Genomic DNA, 12,790 nt, shown 5'->3' on the forward strand with positions numbered 1-12,790 from the left:
GCAGCTAAGCAAGGGAAGCAGTCTCATGCCTCTACAGGAAAGCTGTTTTAAGACCCATCCTTTAAACGAAATGCAAAAACTCTATAGCAAACAAAAAAAAATGGAATTGCTCTGATCCGAGTTGTTGTTGTGAGGCCATTGATTAGAATCTGTATTAGGAAGCTGAACTCACTTGTGGTGATTAGAACTGCTCCCATCACGCAAATCAATAGTACCCATTTTAACTATAGAAAGACAAAATCAAATTGTCTCTGACGTCAAATCTGTGACCTGCATCTGCCTCTGCAGATGGTGCATTAATCCTCAAAGCTATCTTACTATCATTGGAACTTAGCACCCGCTGTTGACACTCAATCTTTTGCAGCAGCTATCATATCCAACTGAGTTATATTGGGATTGAAACTTGTGATTGGTAATGTATAACAGTGTTCTCAGGTTGTCCATGTCAGCCCATCTATTCCATGGTACTATTATTGACGCAGTCGTACGGTGCTTTTGTAATCTGGGCATTCTTCCTTGATGGTTTTGGGATGTTCTCATCGACTTGAGCCATGATGGTCTGGTGTGATTGAGTTCAATTCACAAGAGGTTTCTTCGCTTTGCAATGCCTAAATGCCTGCATTTGGAGTAGGTTTATAGACTTTTGGTTAACTCACCCAATATTAAAAGAAAAGCAGAAGCAGTTGCAATTCTCAAGCATAGAGCTGGACTTTTTTTGTGAATTCTTAATTAACATGCAGTACCATTTCCAGAATGCAAATGTACATCGATGTACCTGGTGTAAATTAAAAGTACCTTCAAGGTACTTTATGTTAGGTTTAGAGATACTACTGTCCTGGTGAAGGCCCTCTTAACTGTTTTATGTAGGCTGAAACACATCCATGACAATAACCACAATGTAACTTTGTTTATAAGAGTTCACATATGCCCACTATCTTCAGTTACAATATAGGGAAGGTTTCGAAACAGATTGTTCAATAACTGTGTTTCACTTTAACTTTATGTACAGGAGGGGTCTTCAAACTGGGGGGTGGGCCCCCCTAAGGGGTCCTCAAGTGATCCCACCCTCCCCCCCCCCCCAAGTTGTGGCCAAAACAAGCATTATGCAGATAAATGTGCTTGTATTGAGCAGAAAACAATTTATTGCATTTTTAAAAAGGTAACATAACTCAACTTCAATGTTTAAATAAGCCTAGACATGTTTGAACATTGCCGTCTTAATAAAATAATTGTGAAAAATTCCGATGGGGGGGGGCGCAATTATTTTTATTTTTTCACTGGTGACGCGTGGCATTACAAAGTTTGAAAACCAATGAAGTACAGTTATATGTGACTGACTCACTTGGCCTTTCAGAGGCAGCTGTGACCAGGACACTTCTAAACCTCCCCCTGAGACCATCCAGCCCTGAGATCAGCACTTAGTTGGTGCTTCCTATACTATTACTTTACAGGCAGAGGGACGGAGGCGCCTCATAGCTTCCGGCTGGCCCGCGCCTCCATCATCTTTCATGTTGCAAGTCAGGTAGTGCCTTTGCCTCGCCTGCCCACAGCAGATGGGCTTGAAAGGGCCTTTGAACCACACAGTAATGACAACACACACGACTTCCCATTACAGGTGCATAAAACGTGACAGCTTTTATTCGACAGTGGGGTTTTCTTCCACTATACACAAAGGATACAGAACCAACAGCAGACGGTACAAACAATATGCGCTACGCAATAAGTTACTATCATACCTGACAGTCATACCCAACAGACAACCCTCGCCATCCCTGATTTAGTTAAATTAATTAGTTGTAATGCAGAGTGGAAACAGGAGAAAGGTACCTTTCTACGCAGCAGAAAGGGGATCAGTTTGGAAAGAAACTTGTTTTTATTTGAAAAAACACAAAAACACTGTGTATGGTACAGAACACCTGTGTGTTTTCGTACTTTTGAAACGACGATTAAAAAGGACTTTCACTGACTGCGATGCATATTTTTATAGTGTATCAAGGTACTCCCAAAAACCGTTCAAACTGGGAATATAAGCGGTCTTTGACAGCTGAAGGTGGATAACACTGGAATGTTCAGAACTCCATTCAAGACAGTAAGTGGCAGAGTGCCAGTAACAGCTGCTATAGACCTTCTGCATCAACATTCCAATGTTAGTCTTTCGGTTTCTCTCGGTTTTATTTTAGCACATCCTGGCGCTAGTGGCATTGATGAGCGATAAATTTATAGCATTCAGGCCTCGGACTATGCCAGTTGTTAATGTCCCTCTCCCTAGTTATAGGCCCTAGTCTGCAGCCCTGCCCTTTAACTTTGGGCAGGGTCTTTAACAACTGACAGACTCAGCAGCAGGTTATAAATGCTGAATTAGAACACTTTGGCCCATATTTATACTTTTTTAGCGCCGCATTTGCGCTGCTTTTTGAAGCCAAAGCAGTGCAAACTTACCAAATACAATTATATTTTGTAATTTTGCGCCGCATTTGTGTAAAAAATTGACGCAAATGTGGCGCAAAAAAATATATAAATACAGGACTTTGAGAGCTGCACTGTAGACAATGGTGTGAAGAGTGCCAATAACAGCTGGTATAGACCTTCTGCATTGACGTTCCAATGTTAGCCTTTCGGTTTCCTTTAGAACATCCTGGCACTAGTGGCAGTGATGAAATAAACTTATAACCTTTATTCCTCTGAATACGCCAGTTGTTAAAGTCGCTGTACCTAGTTATAGGCCCTCGCCTGTAGCCCTCCCCTATAACTTCGAGCAGGGTCTTCAATGACTGACGTAGGCCCAGCAGCAGGTTATAAACATTCTATGAGAACACTGGAATGTTGAGAGCTGCACTGTAGACAGTGGAGCGCACAGTGCCAATAATTGCCGGTATTTAGCTTTTGCTCCAACATTTCAGTGTTTATCTTTCTGTTTAATTTACAACATTGAACGCTTCATGAGTGAAATGTTCTTAAATTATTATAGCACTTCACACTCAGGCAACTCAGTCGTTAAAGGCTCCCGCCCTTGTAATAGGCCCTCAAATCCGTCTCAGGACTATAAATGGTGAAGTGCCTTTAACAACAGGAATAGTAACAGGGCATATAATGCTGCAGAATAATCGTTTTTTTCACTGTGATGGGTGTGCCATGACAGGTCTAGCTGTTGTTTAAATATCAATTACAGGTTTCATTTTCATTACTATCACAAAATTATTAAATGCAGAAGAGAATAGAACATTTACTACTGTGAATAATGCAGATGCACTACAGAAAGAAGGAACCTGTCAGAGAAGCAGTCTACATGCATCAATAAAAATGCATTCAGTTTTATAGAAATCAACATTTTCCCATGAAATCAAACAAATAAACTCAGCCAGAATCGACGTGGGGATCTAGGGAGCCTACACATTGAAAGTAGCACCTGGAGTTCTTGCATGCTGGTGCATGCATAGGATTTATTACTGCAACACGAACTAATCTACACTGCGAGGTCACCAAATAACCCTCTTGATTTAATGTATGCACTAAATCGGAGAGAATGAAGGTCCCCAAAACATACAGCACTCAACCACGAATTTATAAAATGAGTTGGTATAAAAATATCCCATACAAAAAAATCAAGTTTGTTTGCAAAAACTAATATTTCTCTATTTCACCCATATAAAAAGTACTAAAATAGAGGCTTTACAATACTGTGTTTTGATGTGAACAGAGAAGGGTCCCCTTGTTAGAAAATCCTATATTACAGGAGTATTAGATATTACGAGGACATTTCATACTAAGAGACAGAACACAAAACCCTCGAGGGCATGACTTCTTTCATAACTGGTTCAAAGTAACAGAGGGCAGAGCCAGTGTCTCTTTAAAAAGAGTGATCACCAATTTCTTCATATACTCACACCAGCATGCATCTCTGCTGTAGAGCGGACATACCGAGTTTTTGGCAATTGTGCAATATGCTTTACGTTGTGGTAAAAGGGCAATAACAACAGATAAATTGTGAGAGTTACCCTATTAGAGATGGGCTAAAGGGGTCCCAGCCAACCAATGCAGGTCTGTCTCTAATGGAAGAGAATACTTTTGTACCCTTTAAAAAAGTTTATATTTCAATAATATTTTTATGTTCTTTGATTTCTTCACTGTGCTCAGAAAATAGTTATAATCCTTGCTCATACCTTGCCTGGTTTACTGCAATTTCTGATACGGACACCTCCCGAATGGATTTGTCTTATTACTCCAGAAAGGTAAATGGTCACCATCTGCTGTTCTATTTAATATGACTCGACCCGCAGCCTAAAATATTCCTTACATTGGCTCCCATTAAAAGAAAGGGCAACTGTTAAACCATTATGCCTAGTGCGGATAGCATTCCATTGGACGTTCACTGACCTACCTCACAAAATGTTGACTCCTCCCTACCAACCAGGAGACTCGGTTTGGGTTGGTTTGGTGCCAGAGACTGGCAAGCCCTCATTGGCCTGGTCTTTCAGCATTCTTGTCATCCCCTGTGTCATATTAATAGGCAGGGGGCCTTGACATGCCCCACCCTGATTGGACAGACTACTGGCTCTCCATTAACATGCTCTTATAAAGGGTGTTCGGCTGCTCACGTGGCCTATATGTACCCGGATTTAAAGCACTCAAATGCCAGCACATGGTGGTTAGCGGTGCTTCACAAAAACTACTAATAAAATGAAGTCAAATATCACACCCATGCTTAGCGTCACCTTCAAATGTCTTTCCGGTGCAGTTTGAGCAAAGTGTGACGTCACCAGCTTCAATCTTTTGGATCTCGTTAACATTTTTGCCATGAAATGGCTGATATGTGCAGCAGCCCTAAAGTGAAAACAGCTGTTAACCATCGTCTACAGGCACATGAGAGCAATGGTTCTGCAATTCTGAGATGTAGGCACATGGGCAAAAATGAGCATCTCATAATAGTCCTGGGACGGGGCTCTAATCTGGTTTATATCACCCAAAAAAATATTATCTGAGCACCCAAGAAAGAGTTTTGTAATTAGTAAATAAGCCTGCTAATTCGTAGTAGTAAAGCATTCTGTTCCTACAGACAGACCTTCACTGGTTAATCAGAGACCACATTTCATCCTGGAAGAAAAAAGGGGGAACACTGCTAAGCAAACGTTCTGAATGTCCAACCAAATATATAGATACATATTTAAAACAACTGGCAACCCTCTTCCATATCCCCTTCTACACACGGTAGGAATGTTCACCTATTTCTCACAAGTTCCAAGATGCCCCATAGGCGGTATGACTATTTAACTCTTTCACTCATGAAACCGAGAAAAAGGGAGTGGGACATTATACAATCAGAAATTATAAATGTGGCTCCTAAGTAACGGACGACAGCAGGTTATGACAATAAATACGATTTGAAAAATGTTTAGAAATCTAGTTACATTAATATGAAAAAGTTAGTTTCATTTGTTTTTAAAGTGACAACATGTCACAACTAATCCCGATCTCCAGGACGTCAACTGGGTTTTACAAACCCTCTGGAACGTAAGCACTGCTTAAAGTTCCACATAATCCCATGTTAATTTGTGGTAGGTTCACAGTCACTGGCCTTGTCAGGCAAACAACACACCATAACTCCATGTCATGACCGGCACGAGGAAAAGGGCCCAGCTGGCATGTACTTTTTCGCCTAAGAAAATCGTCTTGGGCATCAGAGACCTGCTTGAAGGCCCACGTGATCGGCTGCTCGACGTACGTGTCAGATTGATCCCAAATTTCACTTTATATTGCAATGTCAGTGTCACTGCAGTGGCACCCAAAGGATCTTGTGACAGCTGTGCTGGAAGCCACGAGCAGTAGAGGTCCAGACTCGTTTTCTCCTTTCTGGGCAAATCCATTCTTCGCCACCGGGTGCTCATGTACACGATGCGGCCCACGGTAAGGAAGGGAAATGGACGCGCCTTCAGCGCATCTCTACACTTGGCTAACAATCTGGGCCTCGTCAGGGTCGTACCACTGCAGCGGCGCTCCCTCTGCGGTCCGGCGCAGCACGTGCCTCTGAGTGACCTGCCCGGAAAGAAAGAACATGCATTCGTCATCATATTGTAGCTACTTCTTTATATTCACAGGATTCTGAAACTCCAAGAGGTCAAAAAAAAAGTTTTAAATAAACTGGCGACTTCTGTCCCCACCCGGTAGGGTTTTTTAAGGTTAGTGCACTGGGGAGGTTGCAAGACCTCACCTGCCCAGCCACAGGCTTCTGATGGCGTCTCTGAGTGACTAACAGCACAGCTGCTCAAAGTCATGGCCCCGTGTTAGTCCGGGACCTTGCAGCTTAAGTTTCAGAGGATAAACAATGGGGAATGACTCCACGTGGTCCGGCCCAGTCGGGTTGGGAGCTGCGAACATCTCAGGAATTAAGGAACAGGCCCCAGCTCGCCTCGCGTGCGCTGCTTTGCTCGAGCCTCAGGTAAATCCCTCGCAGGTGTGTGCAGGCACGAAGGACAGACGAGAGAGGATGGGGGGGGGGGTGAGATGGAGCAAGAGATAAAGAGCAAGGAGGGGGGAGAGGAAGTGAGGGAGCCAGAGGTGGAGAGGAAGAGACAGAAACGGAGGAAGAGAATGACAGGGGTACAGGTGGGATCTGAGGGTGGGTGTGAGAGAAGGGAAGAAAAGGAGACGCAAGAAAATGAAAGGACAAAACCGAAAGAAACATTAAGAGAGGCTGGGGAATGCAGAGAAAGGCAGACTGATGAAGAGCAACAAAACTGGAGATAAGAGACAGGATGTGAGAAAGAGGTGAGGGATGCAGACGTACAAACAGATAAAAGAGGATAGAAGGGGAGCAGCAAAAAGCAACAGAAAAGAAAAATAATAAGAAAAAAAGGACGAGACGGGACAAAGAAAGAGACAAAGACCAATGAAGAAAAAGGCAACGGAGAGAAACAAAGTACGAGATGGAAACAGAGGGTGTGAGAAAGAGAAGGAGATGGTAAACGGGAAAAATCAAGTAAAATAACACAAAATATATCAAGAGAGAGAAATCCAATGACAAAGAAATATAGGCAGAGACCGGTACATAGCATGAAAAACAGCTAAAGGGCAGAAACAGAAAGGAAAAGAGAAGGACGACAAAAAGTTGGAAAGCTGAAGAAGGAATGGAAAATGAGAAAGAAGGAGAGACACAGGTAGGGCTTCAAGTAGAGAGCAAAAGTGTAGCTAGAGGCTCGAGAAAGAGGGACTAGAGCTACAGAGAATGAGTGTTAGAAAGGGATCTACTGGGAATACGATCCCTGGCAAGCCACCAGATCTGACCTTTGCAACCAACTGACTACAGCTTTGGGCTTTTTCCGATGCTGAGCGCTATTATTAAAAAAAAATAAAGAAAAGAGTGATGAGGTGGCCTCTCCTGGTGGTTTCGTCATTTCACTAGTGTGTGCACACATAATGACCCCTGTGTGCATGTTTCAGTTAGCATGGTATTGTTAACAGAATCTGCCCTTAGAAGCTACGACCAAATGATCGAGGCCACCAAATGAGCCACTCTGGTAGGCAACATTGATGGCAGCGCAAACAGAAGCAAAGAAATCTTCGCCATTGTGAAAGGTGTCACCTCACCATTGGTGCCTATAATTCGAACACTCCCTCACAGGACCTCTGGAACAGTCTATCTCAATTCTTCGGCAAAAAAATCACTGCCTTTTACAGCAACTTCAGCCCACAACTGGACCCAAAAGACCTTGCCAAACACATCCTGATCTTATCTAAAAAAAAAACTAATGCTAACCACATGGCCTGTCATCACCTCAAAATAAACTGCTGCCACCATGAGTCCATCCACTCAGAGGTCCCATCAGACAGCAGCTCCCGTCACACCTACTCCAGAGGACTGCAACCCATCAGGACCATGCTCACACACATTCTGAATGCCTCCACCTCCTCAGAGACCTTTCCAGATGCTTCGAAACACGCAACAGTCCTCCCATTAATGAAGAAACCTTCTGCTTACCCTTCAACAGTGGCCAACTACAGATCAATCGGACCAATCTACCTGCTACCATTCCTGGTGAAGGTCGTAAAGAAAAGAAAATCATCAAAAGACACCTCACCAAATAACTCTACAACCACCAACTCGTCGACACCACAGAGTCTGGTTTGAGACACAACCACAGCAAGGAAATTGGCTTAATCACTGCAATGGATCATACCTCCAATGCTCTGCACACAGGAGACATGGCAGCACTCATCCTCCTGGCCCTCTCCGCAGCATTTGACACAGTCTCCCACCGCATCCTCATCCGAAGCCTACATGAAATTAGAATCCAAGAACATACTCTGATGGATGCGCAGCTTCTTGACAGGAATGACCCAGTCAGTCAGTCTGGCACCATAGCCTTCGGTCGCCCATGACCTAATCTACGGAATTATGTAGGGATCCTCCCTGACCCGAGCCTCTTTATCACATACAGAATCTCTCTTACCAGCATTGTCTACATTCACAATATCAACATCCAGTCCAAGCCAACGACACGCAACTCATTCTCTCCCTCATGGACAAGACGCCAGTACCCCGATCAAGTTCAATGCCGGCATGACTGAAATTGCCCGCTGAAATAAGACCAGCTGTATAAAGCTGAACACCAACAACCAAAATTGTGATCTTAAGGAAGAACATATCCCTGTGGGACTCCATCTGGTGGCCAACATAGCTAGTAATGATATCCACCCCATCACCCACACCAAGAACCTCGGGATCATCATCAACAACAAACTCAACATGACCACCCAAGTCAACGCCTTCACTGCCACATGCTTCCATACCCTGAAGATACTGAGGAAGATTTTCAAATGGCTCATAATCAGCACCTGGAGAACTGACACACGTGCCCTGGTCACAAGCAAGCTGAACTACAGGAACACTCTCTGTGCTGGGATCACGAAAAAACTCACCAGAGGGATGCAGACCATTCAGAACTCGGTGGCCAGAATCACTCTCAACAACCCCAGCTGCACTCACATCACACCACACCTTAAAGAGTTCCACTAGCTCCCCATTCACACTATTCAAATTCAACACTTACACGTTCAAAGCATCTCATAACACTTGTCCAACATACCTTAATAATCACATCTGCTTTCACAAACCTTCCAGGCACCCCCACTCATCCGGAGTACTGCTTGCACAAATCTCACGCATACATTACACCAGATCAGCTGCCGAGCCATCTCCTACATCACGCCTAAAGCATGAACAACCTGCCACTACACATAAGAGCCTCCTCCTCATTTCTTGAATTCCGCAAGAAGCTGAAGACCTGGCTTTTCAAGTACTCTCACCAGGCCCTAGGTGTGCCTAGACTCACACCTGCTCAGTGCCAGGATATCCTCAAGGGTGACAGTGCGTTCGACAAGTCTTTATAAAATAAAATGACATTACAGAATGATATGGGCTGTATTTGCTTTTTTATTTACGAGTCCAAGATGGTTGACACCACTTGGATCGGAAAATATTTATTTTTATTGCAAAAGCAAAAAAAAAAAAAAAAAAAACATAGGGGTGGGGGACAATTAAATAGGGAAAGTGGGTCATTGGGTGTAGTAGGAGGAGAAAAAACATTGTATGAGGGTGAAATCAACACTGGTAGTAGAAGCACAGAAGCATGGAAAGAAGAAAACAAAGGTCAGAGTGTGAGAGAACAAAGAACAAGAGTAAAAGAAAGCACACAAAAGTGAAAGCAACAAAGGGAGCTGGGGAGAGCCCCACTAGTGCGAGAACAACACAGATTGAGAGAGGAGTTGGATGAGGAGATTAGTGAGGATTGCAGAGCACAGTGATGTGGGCATTTGCAGAGAGCACATGGGGTGCAGAAAAAGGGCCCTGGGAAACACATGCATTCTATGAAGTGCTTCACCAAAAACGAAATAACCCTAAAAGTGAGAAATGGGTGGATAGACATTAGCCAGTTAGAGATGTTACACAGGCTATGCTTCAGGGGAGGGACAAACTCAAGATGGACAATCAAGGACAAACAAAGGTATGGAATGAGAGTGAGAGTAAAACCAACTAGTATTAAGCACTGGGCGGCTGAACGCCCCTGTAAATTACTGTGAAGCCCAAGATAGGTCTTTTGAAATCAGACAGTTTCCACTGTGTGATAGGCTCGGCCTAAAAAGGGAGAGAGAGAATTGAGTTGCTAGAGGGTAATGAAAAGATGGTGAGGATGAGAAATGGGCTCTGAATAGAATGTGAGAGACTAGAGGATGAAGGAAAGATGGTGAGAATGAGAATTTACCTCAGAATAGAAGGTGAGAGGGCACTAAAACAGCTGAGAGAAAGAACTGCAGGTGGCACCAAGCAAGGCTGACGTTTCATGCTTTTGATCTAGAACACGCCATGTGACAGAGCCATGGAGAAAGCCTGCATCTTTAGGGGTAGATTTGTAAGCAGTGGGGTGTTCGGGTGAAGAACTTGTCAACTAGGGACACGGATTCAGATGCTGAGTTGTTCCTTGAAAATAACCAATGTCATTGGTTCGCAGCGACTAGGGTGTGACTTACCTACATTAGTTAACACACCTTCCTGGGGAAAGCTTCCCTTGCAACAACAAATGCAAGAGGGTTCAAACGGGCAAAAGGTAGCTCCTACCTCTAAATAAGACATGAATGTATACCTTAATTACTTATCTATGATTCCACAACAGGGGACACTAAGAATAATTGGACAAAAAGACTGACCTTTAAATTAGCTTTCCCTGCCGGGTGCAGCCATGCTTGCATGCATATGAAGTATCACCATACACTACTCTTGGGAGGACTTCCAACATTGCCACAGGATTAAGCTAAAATAGGCAGACTTACCGGAAGACGCTGTGTCATGGAGCGTCCCAAGGCTGTGCCTTTCCCTGCTGGGTTCCGAATTCGGATTGCTCCTTGTCGGTCCAGAGAATGAGGCCGTCCAGAGCTGCGCAGTCGGGTGCGCTCATGCCAGTTCTGCAGTTCCTCACACACAACAACTTTAGCTAGTGCCCGACCTGAACATTCCTTAATGGACGGCGTCCGTACAATCCTGCTTTTAGAGGGGATAACCTTCTGTGCCCTAGGTTGTGCCATTTCCTCCTCATATAGGTGAGGTACTGACTTAGCCACCGTTAGCTGTGGTCGAGTGCGGCTGCTGTCTCTTCTGGATGTTGGTGTTGGCCGGCTTTCCAAAAACTCCACAGCAGCATAATAACCAGGTGGAATCAGTTTTTGAGGGCGTTGGTAGAAGCTGGGGCCATCTAACTCACCAAAGGGAGAGTTCAGGAAGACTGGGGATTGTTGCCGGGGTGACAGGTGTTTGACAGCCCTAGGAGGTGTCATGTCAGGGCTGGTGCCACCAGTCGATGTAGCGTGTGAAATACTGGAGATGTCGGAGTTACTATCTTCGGAGCTGGAGTTATAGATATGATTGGAATGCTGGTGGCTAATTTTAGCATGGGGGAAGCAGTAATCAGGCACAGTGACGGTGAATTCGGTGAGACGTCTTCGTGGAACCATACTTCGTCCTCTGGATTCGGATGGATCACGAGTTCCTTGAACCCTGTGCAAGCAAATAAAAAACAAAAGTTCAAAGTTTCTGCCAGAATTTTTCTTTATTGAAATAATTTTCTTATACCTGGATATTCTGTGCACCTCATAGCAGAACAAGGATAACATTTTTTTTACGAAGAAGCCCCAAATTAGGACATTTTCTACAATACACTGACTGAGAAACAACAGGTGTAACCACAACCTGACATGTTCACTTGGTGCTGAGCTTATAAATGATAACCCAAACAGGCTAGTGTTCACATTTTGCTTGAAAATAGACAATGAGGTGGAATATCTTAAATTCAAAGCTGGGAATTCAAGACATTTGAGGCTTAAAAAAAAGGGGAAGATGTCCTTTAGTGTTAGTGGTAAATTTAGGAACCTCATGAAGACTGGTTTCCTCTGAATAGTGCAGCCTATCGGGGACAGGAAAATATGTTCACCATGAAAGACTAGGGCCTAGTTTATGCAAAGAATTGCAGTCTAAGTACATCACACCAAGATACCCATATGTTTCTATTCAGAATGAGCCCCATGTAAGAACACTGCCTGCAGCTTGTACCAGGTAGTGATAAAGTTCCTACTTTTGAAGAAACTCAGAGTTAGGAAATACCCAATGCGTCAGAAGGTTCCATCCTCAGGCCCCAAGTTCAACCATCCTCATACTCATATCAGTATACCAATAAGGCTCCTCATTTTCCTAAAGGGTGAACCTTACCTCATCGATTGTGACTGTCCCCTTCGCACTTGCATCTCTGGTGTGGACGGGGCACTGGAGGAACCCTGGATACCTTGTACAGCAATGTTAACAATAGGAAGGAACTGGTATGGTGGAGTGTCCCCTCGCGGTAGATCCGGGCGGCTCAAAATTGGTGTTACTGCTGGACTGCTGCAGGGAGCAAGAAAATGTCAAACAAAGTTGCAGAGTATGAAAACAACAGAAGTGACACGTGCATCTCCGTTGTCATTTTTCATGTCCAAAATGGTACCTCTAGAAGGTCCATGGATAAGTCCCTTGTTGACCCACATTCATGTTGTGTTTTGTATAATTCACATAGCAAAGGTGGCAGCAGGGCAAGCTTCCTATGAACTTCAGAAACAAGTACAACAGAGGAGATCACAGGGCAAGCTTTACTCAGACACAGAGGGGTTAGCTGTAGACACACAAGCATGCACACATACACACTAGAATGTACTAGTGTAAGAAACAGGTAGGCTCATACACCTCGCACAGCCCTGTGGATGTTACACAGCAGGT

General features: G+C 44.0%; 1 protein-coding gene across 2 annotated transcripts in view; it reads right to left on the reverse strand.

The window, feature by feature from the left end:
* Positions 1-1,609: 1,609 nt before the first annotated feature.
* The window catches only part of INAVA (innate immunity activator), an 88,370-nt gene continuing 77,189 nt past the window's right edge, over positions 1,610-12,790 (reverse strand). Inside the window, exons 9-11 of one of the 2 annotated variants that reach the window (XM_069238871.1) lie at positions 12,251-12,421; positions 10,822-11,542; positions 1,610-6,030 (exon numbers count right to left, since the gene is read on the reverse strand). In XM_069238871.1, coding sequence (XP_069094972.1) covers positions 5,938-6,030; positions 10,822-11,542; positions 12,251-12,421 — 985 coding nt within the window. In that variant the 3' untranslated portion in view covers positions 1,610-5,937. The remainder of the gene's footprint in view (positions 6,031-10,821; positions 11,543-12,250; positions 12,422-12,790) is intronic. The other variant, XM_069238870.1, reaches the window with a different exon arrangement.

This window comes from Pleurodeles waltl, chromosome 6, assembly GCF_031143425.1.
Source record: "Pleurodeles waltl isolate 20211129_DDA chromosome 6, aPleWal1.hap1.20221129, whole genome shotgun sequence".
NCBI classification, from domain to species: domain Eukaryota; kingdom Metazoa; phylum Chordata; class Amphibia; order Caudata; family Salamandridae; genus Pleurodeles; species Pleurodeles waltl.